The sequence below is a fragment of the Entelurus aequoreus genome, linkage group LG05, assembly GCF_033978785.1.
Source record: "Entelurus aequoreus isolate RoL-2023_Sb linkage group LG05, RoL_Eaeq_v1.1, whole genome shotgun sequence".
Lineage (NCBI taxonomy): Eukaryota > Metazoa > Chordata > Actinopteri > Syngnathiformes > Syngnathidae > Entelurus > Entelurus aequoreus.
This window is the reverse complement of record NC_084735.1, coordinates 83539592-83552442: the sequence shown is the minus strand read 5'-3', so window position 1 is coordinate 83552442 and position 12851 is coordinate 83539592. Positions and strand designations below refer to the sequence as shown.

The window sequence follows — 12851 nt, the reverse complement described above, 5'->3', positions numbered from 1 at the left end:
AGAAGGTGGGGATTGAACCCCAGTAACCAGCAACCCTCCGATTGCTAGCAGGGCCACTCTACCAACTTCGCCACGCCGCCCCTTGATTGATAATGTCCACAAAGAGGTTATTGTGAGATTTGCACATACATGTAGGAATCGTGTTAAATCAACAATACAGTTTATTAACTGAAAAAAGCAATGCAATTATACAGGATGATGGTTGGCTCTAATGCCACTAGCTTAATTCTAGCATATGGTTAAAGCTTTGATTGACAGGCTAACAAAAACTAGCATTGCGATTGTTTTAACCTTGTACAAATGTTTCAACTAATGAGATTTTTAACGGAACATATAATGGCAAATGCATTTGTTGCACAATTCTGTGGAAACGGGATATTGATCTTAACTTTGTACTACGAGGCCAGTCTGCTGCTGGGCACTCTGCAGACAGACTACGGGAGCCTGTAGCTCCAACTTGAAACATTAATTTTTAAACCGAAAGCTTGATCAATGTTTTTGGAACATGATTGGCAGAAGCTGGCAGCACATACACCACAAATATTTGAATTTATGGGATACACTGTCATTTTTTGCTATTCTATATGCAATAATTTACATGCAAAATTAATCCATCCTACTGTGCGTTTTATCTTTCTTTGCTTTTTTTGTCTTATATCTATCCCACTAATTAGGACTGCTACTAACATTCCAACGTATATGGTCCGCTTTGTATCAATATTTAACAATCTTGTTGTACAGTATATGTTGTACACTGACAAAGCATTTGTCGTCTCCTACGGTTGTGCGATACATCAATTAATCTAAATATATTTAAATTAGAGATGTCCGATAATGGCTTTTTTGCCGATATTGTCCAACTCTTAATTACCGATTCCGATATCAACCGATACCGATATGTACAGTCATGGAATTAAGACATTATTATGCCTAATTTTGTTGTGATGCCCCGCTGGATGCATTAAACAATGTAACAAGGTTTTCCAAAATACCGGTAAGAGAACAACTTCAACTCAAGTTATGAAAAAAAGTCCCAACATGGCACTGCCATATTTATTATTAGTCACAAAGTGCATTATTTTTTTTAACATGCCTCAAAACAGCAGCTTGGAATTTGGGACATGCTCTCCCTGAGATAATCCTAATACCCACTACAACTATGGGAAATACTATACTTTGACTTTCACATAGTGCATTATTTTTATTTATTTTTTAAACATGCTTTAAAACAACATTTACAAAAACAATGAAGGCACACAGCTTCAGTCCAGAGTATACTAGAGTAATAAAGTACACAATAAAATAGTCTTCCTTTAGTGCAAGACTGCCTGGCATACTGTAAAACAGGAAATTATAAACTGGGCTCAATCTGCCCTGCTCTAACGTATTCGTATGAGTAACAAAAATGTGCTGCAAGCTAGTGGTGAGTGCTTGAAGTGGCCTAGCAGTCAGCCAGAGCTTCTGAAATGCTGCATTGAGACAGGGCAAGCTGCAAAGTCTAGAGCCTGCAGACGGTTTTGGGCTTTGGGAATCACCTAATAAACCTGCATTCTACAAGCAAGATGGTGCTAAACCGTTTAATATTTGGTACGTAAGTAATAAAGCCCTTAAAGTCGCATCTTACGTGTACCAGGAGCCAGTGCAGGTGGGCCAGTATAGCTGTAATATTTTGAAATGTCTTGTCCGGGTCAAATTTCTAGCAACCATATTTTGAACCAACTGTAATCTTTTAATGCTGGACATAGGGAGACATGAAAATAATACCTTACAGTAATCGACACGAGACGTAATGAATGCATGTATAATCTCAGCGTCACTGATGGACAAAATGGGGCGGATTTTAGCGACATTACGTAGATGAAAGAAGGCTGTTTTAGTAGCACTCAATGTGCAGCTCAAACGAGAGAGTTGGGTCAAAAAATACAGAGATTCTTCACCGAGTCGCTGATAGAACCATGTTACAACAGAAAAAAGACTAACAGTTAATTAACTTGTAGATTAATAATAATTCTGACAAAATAATGCAACCGTAAATGATGTAATTTGTTACTGCATACATCGGCATCCTATTTAGGAGACTCTGTAACCCATTTTCAAATGGTTCTATTATCATTTTTGTATATTATTTAATATGTTGTATATCATCACTGGAGGCTGCAGTACATATTTTAGGCCATATCACTCATCCATACTGTCTACATGTATTGGATATCTCCTGATTAATTCGATAAAAGGTGTGTTTAGATAATAGACTGAAAATGGGTTCTGTATTCAGTTTCTCACTTGGTTTTTGCCTTTTTAATTCTCTACTGACAAGTTTATTTGTTTTAATCAACCAGGACATAGGACTTTCAACATTAGATGTGCAGTTGTTGCTTTACGGCCGAGTGTCCGCCCTGACTGACATCGGCAAGCCTGAGGTAATTACAGCATCCTGAACAACACATCTGCGGTCCACTTTTCAACTTCGAGCTGGGGGGGAGAGCTCAGACTTTGAATCTTGTCAATTATGCTCTGTGCAACAGGAAATAGCAGAAGCACAGCGACTCTTGGAGAAGATCAAATCTTACGAGGAAAGGATTTTTCAGTGTTTGGTTTACTACGCCCGTGGCAGGCTTTATCTTAAAGAGAACAGGTACACCTTCAATTGACATGTTTTGTGTAGCTTTCAACCCCCGTCCACTCATGTTTTTGTCCTTTTTGATCAGGTTTGCTGTTGCTCAGAAACACTTTGAGGATTCACTGCAGATGGTGAAGAATCGTATAACGCCGGGTATTCTCACCTGGCCGCTAAGCAAAGAGATTGTAAAAGAAACCCAGCTCAACTATTTTAAAGTAAGACCGCGATGATGCAGATATTTTGTAACTCCCTGTCAATGTTCTAATTACTAGTGTAATAATTGTAACACGCTACGTCTACTGTAGCACAGCCAATATTTAAAGTGTATATAGATGTAGCAGAATCTATATTTAAAGGGCATGTACAGTACAGGCCAAAAGTTTGGACACACCTTCTCATTCAGTGCGTTGTCTGTATTTTCATGATTATTTACATTGTAGATTGTCACTGAAGGCATTAAAACTATGAATGAACACATGTGGAGTTATGTCCTTAACAAAAAAAGGTGAAATAACTGAAAGCATGTTTTGTATTTTAGTTTTTTTTAAATAGCCACCCTTTGCTCTGATTACTGCTTTGCACACTCTTGGCATTCTCTCCATGAGCTTCAAGAGGTAGTCACCTGAAATGGTTTTTACTTCACAGGTGTGCTTGAAGCTCATCGAGAGAATGCCAAAAATGTGTGAAAAGCAGTAATCCGAGCAAAGGGTGGTTATTTTGAAGAAACTAAAATATAAAACATGTTTTCAGTTATTTCACCTTTTTTTTGTTAAGTGCATAACTCCCCTTGTGTTCATTCATAGTTTTGATGCCTTCAGTGACAATCTACAATGTAAATAGTCATGAAAATTAAAGAAAACACATTGAATGAGGAGGTGTCCAAACTTTTGGCCTGTACTGTAGTTATAGCACAATTGATATTTAAGACGCATGTAGGTGTAACACAAATATTTTAAGCCCATGCAAAGTAGGTGTAGCACAAATTATGTTTAAAGCGCATGCAGACGTGGCAGAATCAATATTTAAAGCATTTATAGATGTAGCAGAATCTATATATGTAAAACACATGCAGACATAGCACAATCTATATTTAAAGCGCGTGCAGACTTAGCACATTTGATATGTAAAACACATGCAGACATAGCACAATCCATATTTAAGACGCATGTAGGTGTAACACAAATATTTTAAGCCCATGCAAAGTAGGTGTAGCACAAATTATGTTTAAAGCGCATGCAGACGTAGCAGAATCGATATTTAAAGCATTTATAGATGTAGCAGAATCTATATATTTAAAACGCATGCAGACGTAGCAGAATCTATATTTAAAGCGCGTGCAGACTTAGCACATTTGATATGTAAAAAACATGCAGACATAGCACAATCAATATTTAAGGCGCATGCAGACTTGGCACTATCAATATTTAAAGCGCATGCAGACATAGCCCAAATAGTATTCACAATGCATGTACTGTAGATGTAGCCCAAATGATATTCACAGTGCATGTACTGTAGATGTAGCACAATCAATATTTAAAGTGAATAGAGACGTAGCAAAACATTTATTTAAAGTACATGCGGATGCAGCACAATGAATGACAATAGTCATTTATTGGCTTATACACGATAACTAAGTATTCAGGTCTCCTTTTCAAATTGATTGTATTTTCTTGTTTTTATAGAAACTTCTGGAGGATTCTATAGCTTTATGCAAATTTCCCCCTATTCCCGATGCCACTTGTCGACTTGGGAAATGCATGAGCTCCTCCAAAAACATTTACTTCACTGACCCGGATTTTAAAGTAAGTGGCAGCCATTTGAAGAAAGGCCTTTTTAGAGCGTGTAAAAAGGTCTGATGCTCCCTTTTTTTTTTTTTTGGAACCATCAGGGCTTCATTCAGATAAAGTGCAACCAGCAGTGTCTGATTGAATACCATTCTGCTTGCTGGAAAACATTTAAGACCTTGTTGTCCTTTGAAAAGAACGAAAAGGTAACCGTCATTACAGGATCCCGCGGGGAAAGTTCTCAACACACTTTTTTTCTTTTAGGATTTTTTGGAACAGCCTTGTCGGACTCCAGATTGTTTTGGTCAAGTCTGTAGTATCAAAATTGTAGACCCGACAGGCCTGGTGAAATGTAAGGTAAGTGTCCTCTCTGGTGGACAGGAGTTGCAATTGGAGCGATGCTTTTAGTTCTTTACATTGACGCCAGCATCTTGCTTGTCCTGTCAGTTTGAAAGAGACATCCCAAAGCCACAGACGCAGAAGAAGCCAAAAGTCAATCAGAAGTGTTCTATTAGGTGAGCTGGTTCTTCGACATTGTTCTCAACTGACTGCTAATGTTTGATAACACGGTGGAATCTGTTTATGTCCACCAGACATCTTTTCAAGTCTTTATAAAATAGTGTGGGGATTGCTTTTTTGGAGGGGGAATTTTGCCTATTGTTCACAATAATTATACGAGACAAGAACACACACCCTTTTTTGTAAGGATTTTACAGATGATTTTAAAAAACAAAACAAAAAAAACGCTTGGAAAATGCGGGTAATGGGAGTCATCGTTGTAGACTTCAAAGCCCTCTAAAACAACTTCAAAATCCTTCTGTAACGTCTAATATACACACTTCCAGTCTATATATAATGTAGTAACAGACACGTCCATAGCAACATGTAATCTGTAATATATTTACCGTATTATGATCATTTGTATCAATGCCAGGACGGATTTCTTCAGCGCATTTATTTCTGTTTCCATAGCAGCACACGTCTGACTTCTGGCAACAAATGTGTTCCTACTTCCGGAAACAAACGCCAGCGTGTTCTAATCGTGGCAGAATCGATAACAGACCACAAAGAAGACTATTTTTGCACAAGTGAGGATCCACAACCGTATCTTTTAGAAGCCGAAGATACTGAGGATGAACTTGTAGAAGCCAGCGCGAAAGAATAGTGAGACGTTGGAAGAGGCAGAAGCCGAGAGAGTGAGGCGAAAGTAACTTAACACTATAAATTTGGAACTTGGAGACTAGCTGTTTCGACATAAATGGAATGCTTACCCAAACTAAACTGGAAAAAACGCCCCAGGCCAGCTGGACCAAATGCACAACTGTTTGAGCGAGTCACTAAAAAATCGATCATGATACACACAGCATGTCTTGCGTGTTACAACTACAGTACATACGAGTTAGTTGTGTACAAACAAAACATGAAATGTGGGCTAATACTTAACAGATACTGTAATACGATCATGTTTCTCAGTCTGTACAGATTGGTGTCTTATCGCAGTGTTGTGCGTTACAAATTCGCGCATTTAGTGTTGTTGTAGACGCTATCTTATCTTTCCTTAGCTAGGCTTTAAGGCTAATACCGAAGCATGCCGATGTGTTACAATGCTAGAAAAAATTGTTCTCTGTTCGCTCTTACAATAACAATGTCTCTACAGTTTGGTTATTATACAGGTTACAGAACATAAATGAAGTATTGACGGGTTTTAAATGCATTTTTAAAGTGATTTAATGGTAGAAATTATTGCTCCCATTAGCTGTATTGCTAGCCACTACGAATGAGACGATTTTGATATGTTGCAATGCAAAAAAAAACCTCTTGTCTCTCATAATGATTGAACGATAGGCAAAATTCCCCAAAAAGTGCAGTTCCCCTTTTAAGGGATCCAATAGATGACTGAAATTTGTATTTTTGCTCCTAAGACTTAATCTGAAAGTCATTTGCCATAATGTCAATTGGTAATCTACACATTACTCAAAAACTAGCTGTACTTGGAACTTCACACTGGCAAGTCGGTCTGTTAACTGCGACATGTGTTGTATTAGCTCTATCATCATCGTGCTTTTGCAAAAAGCAGATTAGTGTTTACGTCAACATCAATACAAGCAAACCAACTGTGCAACTTACCTTACCAGAGGTCTATACACTGTAGATGTTGCACGGTGTGCTTATTAGCCATTCCAACTGGAACTAACAAAAAATATTCCTTGTCTGTTAAGTCTCTGGCAGAGGTTAGCTTATGTCGATAACCTGCTTGTGTAGAAGTCAACTGCTTCCGCTGTAATTAAAAACATCTTCTATTTTAGAGTGAAAAAGTCCAAGGAGGAGAGTCAACTGAAGACTAAGAATATTAATAATAATAAGCAGTTGTGTGAAGAGAACGTGACTACCGGTATTAGTGAAGATATTCTTCCGGCCAAAAACAACAACTCTGTACTACAAAGCCAGCAGAAAGGTAGAGTTGCACACCTACAAAGTAGCATGCTGACTTTAGGTTAACGACTATAATAATTTTTCCTCCTCGTGTCGACAGCCTGGTTGCTTTACGGGGATCGAATCCTCGTTCAGGTCTGCCAGATGATGCAGCTGCTCCGTCAGGAAAAAGGCCTCTCCGTGTCGACTCTGAGCACCTATCTTAGGCCCTGGCTGGAGCTGGACTCGGCGCGAGGGAACCAGCTAGCCACAAAGATGCTCAACTGGCAAGAGGCGCAGCTGGAGACGCTGGATCAGGCCGTGGAGCTGCTGCTGGAGAGGAAGAATCGTGTTTGGGCTCGCGTCTTCATCGAGCTGCTTTCCAAGTCTTTCGGTATCAGCGTGGAGCTCAGTCAGTGGGCGGGCCATCTCAACGATGCAGGTTTGTTTAGTTGGACTGATCAGAATAACTTAATTGTCCTAGAGGAAAATTTGCCTTGGATTGAAGTGCAATGCAGCTGCAATACATAATTTAAAAAAAGGCTTACACACAATAGTGTTAAAGGGGAACCTGCACTTTTTTTGGGGGAACTTTGTCTAACATTCACAATCCTTATGTAAGACAAGAACACGTGTATTTTTTTTAATGCATTCTAAATTGTAAATAAACCCTAGCTGAGTTCGCTAACCAATTTGGAATCGTGCTATTCCGCCTGTAAAGCACTTTAAACATCCAAAAGCCTCCATCGTTTTATATACACGCTGTAAGTATATATGTAATGTAGTAACCGGCACATTCATAATATGTAATATTTACATATTTTGCTTATTTTAAACGTAATACATAACTTATTAATTTCAGATGCATCACAAAGTTAAATTTTCCCTTCAACAACACCACTACCAATCATGGCAGACTTCATGAGACAACAAAGACTACTTTGAGACAAATGATGATCAGAAACTTATATTTTTGAGCCTGAATGTAAGGAGGATGAGCTACAAGTTTTTAATGAAACACTAAGCATCTTGTAGCAGTATTGCTAAGTGTTAAACAAGAAATACAAACTATAAATTACTTGCTGCACAATGTCTGCTCTCACTGGGATACCGGCTGACGGGATGTTCATATCTTCCCGTTTAGATAAAGAATTAATCAAATTCTCACAAAGAATTACCGGTAAAATAGTGTCACGAACGAGCGTCCTTTTGTGTCTTTCTCACCATGTTTGGTTTGAAATTGGATGTCAAATTTGACAAACTTCTCGGTTTATAGTCAAAACTTTCTACTATCCAGGTGAGAGGCATGATTTATAATCTAGAATGAACTTTTACCAATTTAGAGGCGATGCAGCCGCTCCCTGGCTCAATATCCCAATATAGAAACATAAGCTAGTTAAAAATAGTTTCTCTGCATTAGCGATTGTAATACCAATATCGCTAATACTTATAATCAAGTTTTGAGATGTAAGTGGAGTATTGTTGGCGCTTTTTTGTAAAGAGTACTCCCATTAGCTGCATTGTTAGCCACCTTGTACTTGTCGTATTTTACGACTTAAAATGCACTAAAAAAAAAAAAACATGTGATAGGCGAATGATGGGCAAAAAAAAAAAAGTGCAGTTCCCCTTTTAAAGTGCAGCGAGTGCAATACAAGACATAAAATGGTGCTTTTAAAGAAATGATATAATTGAGATTTGTGGATATGCCTAGCCTGCTGATTGCATTTTTCAAATTTTGAAGATCTGAACGCTGCAAAGTCTTTCATTGAGCGAAACGCCCACCAAATGGAAGATTGGGACTTGACTCTCCTGTTGACGTTTGCTCCTCTGCGGGAGACGATTTCTGAAAGTGTGGTCACCAGCCAAGAGTTTATTACAAAGAACGGCCTCAGTAAATACTTGGAATGGGCTGCGCCGCATAAGATGAGACTCTTTATCTGGACTCTGGCGGAGCTTAAGGACAGTGTCACATGTAACCTTTTACTGAATGAATATTTTGATATGATTGGTATGTATTTATCACCACACAAAATATTGTATTTTCTTTTTTATCCTGTCTTCACATTTTTAACCTTTAACTCTCTCTTTTTTCTTTTTCTTTTTTCAGATGGACATTATTCAGTTCTAAAAAAGTCAGATCAAAATGTAAGACATCCAGGAGACATTAGTTTAACTTCGCCCATGTCCAAACAAATACGGAGATTTTAAAAACGCGTGTTTTTAAAGCATTTTATTATTTAAATACCCCAGCTTCAGTGTGTGTGGATGGGTGAAACTGCGCTTTCTGTTTTTTTGCAATTTGTTTTTCAGATTCTCGCGTTTGTCTATTTCAGTTGTTATGTTAACGTGTTTTTCATAACCACACTGCAAAAACTGAAATCTAAGTAAGATTAAATATCTCAAATAAGGGTTATATTTGCTTATTTTCTGTCTGATAGGATAATTCTTCTCACTAAGCAGATTTTATGTTAGTGTTTTACTTGTTTTAAGGGTTTTGGTCCTAAATTATCTCCGTAAGATATTACAGCTTGTTGCTGAGATGTGATGACCTATATTGAGTAAAACATGCTTGAAACTAGAATATCAACTGATGCAAAGCTGTGTCATCAACACTCACAAGTATAAAACCATATTTCAATATGGTGTGATTGATATGAAATGTGATTACAAAATATGTCAAACATTTAAAAACAAACAATTCTATTAGTTTTCATTTTAAAATGTTTGTTTTTACATTAATATGCTGTTTTTCATGACCAGCCCCCCACCATGTCAAAATCGCTCTGAATGTGTCCCATTTGTTTGCGATGCAAAAATTGTATGTCTAACATTATATATATTTTTGTCATTATTATTCATAACCAGCCCCCCTACTCCGCCTTGTCAAAATTTCCCCAAACTTGTCCTATTTGTTTGTGCTGCAATTTTTCTTTGTCTATTGTAGTTTTTATGTTATGGGGATTGGTTATGAATAACACGCTAACATAAAACCTGAAATAGACAAAAATTGTTTGTAGCACAAACAAATGTGACACAATGGGGGAGCTGGTTATGAAAATGTAAAACCTATTGTTGCAACAAAGGTTTGGGATAGGTTTCGACAAAGTTGGGGGGCTGGTTACGAATAATAAACCATTGATAACATCAAAACTATGATCGACAAAATATTGTTGCAGCACAACGATCGGCACAGGTTTGGGGAGATTATGAGACGGTGTGGGGGCTGCATGACGTCGGTCAGAAAATGTATTTTAGAATAACTTCAAACCCGCAACGGCACAAACGAAAATTTTTACAACACAAACGGATGGCGGTTTTATTTTGATATTTGCAATAAGGGGGGGGGGCAATTCACACAGGTCCTATATGAAGTGTGGCACCAAGTTTTAGTCATTGAAAGGGAAACTGACCTATTAAATGTCTCATTTCAGAGTTATCCTGTCAGTGTTAAGAATCCAGGCCGGAAGAGAAAGAAAGGGCTAAACGTGAGAATTTAAATTTGTTTTGTTGCCGAGCAACACACGTTTTCATCTCCAGTAAATTGACTTTAAATGTCCCTCTTTAGGGTCTTCCTGTTTGGTCCGGGCAGCAGAGTTTTGCACCCATAGACCATGGCGACCAAGAAAATCCCATGTAGGTTTGCTCTTTGTCCAGCGCTGCTCTGTGTGTTCATGACACTGCTCTGCTTTAACCGTCCACAGATATTACCTCCAACCCAGTGAACCGTTCCGAATTCCCAGCCACCTCCAAGCGGAGGTGGCCGAGTTTGAGGACCAATATAACGGCCCCAGTCACAAGACGGACCTAAAAAAGCTTTTGGACAACAACCCCGATCCCACGGAGGAGAATATGTATGAGTAAGTTCCAGCAAGGTTTTAATGGTCCTATTTTTACTTTTACAAATAGAGCCTTGATGATATCCAGGAACACTGTTTTGTGTGTCTGTAGCTTTAATGCTAAGGAGCTGTTTGTACGTAATAGATGCCATATATCACAACAACGTAGCGTTACAACAGCTGACTCACAGCAGGGTTTTGTTTTGTGTGTAACGAAGCATGCCTTTTTTTTTTAAAATCTAAAATGTTTCAGTACAAAACCGTCTTATGGCTGTAATGCAGTGCACTCATCTAGCTGGGGGAGTGTCAGGTTAAAACACCGAACTGTCTATTAAACAAGACAAGAAGCAAGGAATCAAACAGAGACAGGATTCAATTTAGCTCATGAGGAGAGCGCGTGGACCTGCACCCTCGTACAGTGTCACCCCACGCTCTGAGGAAAAAGTTCCACGCCTCCCCATTTATTTGGGCATTCCCTGATTACATAGCTGCAGTTGCTTCTAAGGGGAGAGGTCTCATTATGCAGCAGCTGCACTGGGTCATAAACAGTTGAAACAAAAGGTGCTTGGAGCGGTGTCAGGTTTGCCCCCTCTCTGCTCATATAAGGCCCTTCCCGTGGCTGTCCAGATCTGAGAAACCGACACCTCTACGGCGCATTTCATCGCACACAGTGGAGATTTGCTAGCTGTCCGCCTTTTGCTTGATAAGATCAAAGACAGCTTTGTGAGCCCAAATGGATAGTAACCACGATAGTAACCTGAACTGCAAGCAAACAAGTTGTGTGATAACTTATATACAATTATTCTGACAGGGAGGGTCAGAGGTGGTATTGCCCTCATGAGGAAGAAAACAACTTTAGAAAGTGGAGCGAGTGACATGATAGACGTTTGGCGCGACAAACAGAACATCAGTCAAAAGTCCCTTTTTCTTTTGGGACCATTTTAAATGTGGTGATAAACTATTTGCCTTGTAAAAAAAAAATATATATATATATCTCTGTCTCCACCCATGCAGCTACTTTGCACAAATTTTGGAAGGACACGGCCCCCTGCTCCCAGACAGCCCCCTGTTGATCAACGAGATGGAAACCTTCCCGCCGATGGCTCACGCCAAGATTGACAAGGCAGGCGGTTTTGAGGCCTTCCTTTTGGAGTCTCTTCGCTTCATAAAGATAGGGAAGTGTGTCGGCCTGGCCAAGCATGCGGTCAGCCTGCAGCAGCAGCAGCAGCAGCACCCCCTGGAGGGCCCTTATATAATCTCATCGCCACAGACTGAGGAGCCACATCCTTATAGCGTTGACCCTTATCCTTCACCCACTAATCATTTACCTGTCGGGACAGACGACCTCTTACGCCCTGTCAGCAGAGGCCAGGTCAGTTATTGGGACGACCCAAAGTTCTCCCTTGACGACTTCGACTGGATGGAGCTTTATGCTGCTGAGAAGGAGGATACTTGGGAAACCTACTCCTATTCAAGTGAATCAAATGCAACCCCCACTGAAGAAATCGTGGCAGTGAAACATTCGGAAACACAGGTCAGAGCCGTTTTTTCTTCTATGGTTATCATTACAGCAGTGTTGCTGCATCAGTTTTTTTTTGTAGTACAGGATTTTTGTAGCAATATGAACTGTCTTAAATATTCGCAATTACATTATTAACGCTCAAACAAGGTACACATGAGCCCTCATACACACAGCTTTTAGCACGACTGATCAATCATTTGTCCATTTGGTTATGGTTTAAATTTATTTCAAACATGCTATACAGATGGGCGAAAATTTTACTCTCGTTTTAAAATATTTGGATGAGATTATTTTAGGAGCAAAATACAAAAGGGTTGAAATCACCTTTCGCACGTGTGACAGGTTTTTTTTTGTTTTTTTTTAAGTCGCGCAGTATATTTTTAAGCGCATTTGCGAGTACATTTGTCGCACCGTACAGCCCTGTAACAATAATTAAGAATCCAAAACGGTATCAGCAATGCAGGTGCCATTAATGTCAGGGTTTGCCCTACATGTAATTGATTGTGGCCACCACACCTTTTTAAAAATTAAGGTTTTATCTAAAAACTAATATACCGTATTTTTCGGACTATAAGTCGCAGTTTTTTTCATAGTTTGGCCAGGGGTGCGACTTATACTCAGGGGCGACTTATGTGTGAAATTAACACATTACCGTAATATATCAAATAATATCATTC

At 39.0% G+C, this 12851-nt stretch overlaps 1 protein-coding gene across 2 annotated transcripts in view; it reads left to right on the top strand.

Moving 5' to 3' along the window:
* Positions 1-12851, top strand: part of ttc3 (tetratricopeptide repeat domain 3) — a 68917-nt gene that overhangs the window by 39815 nt on the left and 16251 nt on the right. For both annotated transcript variants that reach the window (XM_062049082.1, XM_062049080.1), the window contains exons 18-32: positions 2340-2420; positions 2526-2635; positions 2709-2835; positions 4303-4422; positions 4509-4610; positions 4669-4761; positions 4852-4919; positions 6711-6859; positions 6938-7258; positions 8558-8824; positions 8924-8961; positions 10248-10301; positions 10382-10449; positions 10518-10673; positions 11667-12186. In XM_062049082.1, the coding sequence (XP_061905066.1) occupies positions 2340-2420; positions 2526-2635; positions 2709-2835; positions 4303-4422; positions 4509-4610; positions 4669-4761; positions 4852-4919; positions 6711-6859; positions 6938-7258; positions 8558-8824; positions 8924-8961; positions 10248-10301; positions 10382-10449; positions 10518-10673; positions 11667-12186 (2274 nt within the window). The remainder of the gene's footprint in view (positions 1-2339; positions 2421-2525; positions 2636-2708; positions 2836-4302; positions 4423-4508; positions 4611-4668; positions 4762-4851; positions 4920-6710; positions 6860-6937; positions 7259-8557; positions 8825-8923; positions 8962-10247; positions 10302-10381; positions 10450-10517; positions 10674-11666; positions 12187-12851) is intronic.